Source organism: Myotis brandtii, unplaced genomic scaffold (genome assembly GCF_000412655.1).
Source record: "Myotis brandtii unplaced genomic scaffold, ASM41265v1 scaffold1094, whole genome shotgun sequence".
Taxonomy (NCBI): domain Eukaryota; kingdom Metazoa; phylum Chordata; class Mammalia; order Chiroptera; family Vespertilionidae; genus Myotis; species Myotis brandtii.
The window spans coordinates 220199-220485 of NW_005353728.1; the positions used below are offsets into that span (position 1 = coordinate 220199).

A 287-nucleotide genomic window follows, 5' to 3' on the forward strand; every position below is an offset into this window, starting at 1 on the left:
GGCGCGGCCGCAGTCCTGGCAGGCGTAGGGCTTCTCGCCCGTGTGGATGCGGCGGTGCACGGTGAGGTGCGTGCTGTGGCAGAAGGACTTGCCGCACTCGGCGCACTTGTAGGGCTTGTCCCCCGTGTGGATGCGCTCGTGCTGCACCAGCGAGGAGTTCTGGCTGAAGGCCTTGCCGCACTCCTTGCACATGTACGGCCGCTCCCCCGTGTGGATCCGCTTGTGCACCGTGAGGTGCGCGTTGTGGTTGAAGGACTTCCCGCAGTCGGCGCACTTGTAGGGCTTCT

General features: G+C 66.2%; 1 protein-coding gene across 1 annotated transcript in view; it reads right to left on the reverse strand.

Moving 5' to 3' along the window:
* The window catches only part of ZNF544 (zinc finger protein 544), a 32769-nt gene that overhangs the window by 4724 nt on the left and 27758 nt on the right, over nt 1-287 (reverse strand). The window contains exon 9 of the mRNA XM_014543576.1: nt 4-285. Coding sequence (XP_014399062.1) covers nt 4-285 — 282 coding nt within the window. The remainder of the gene's footprint in view (nt 1-3; nt 286-287) is intronic.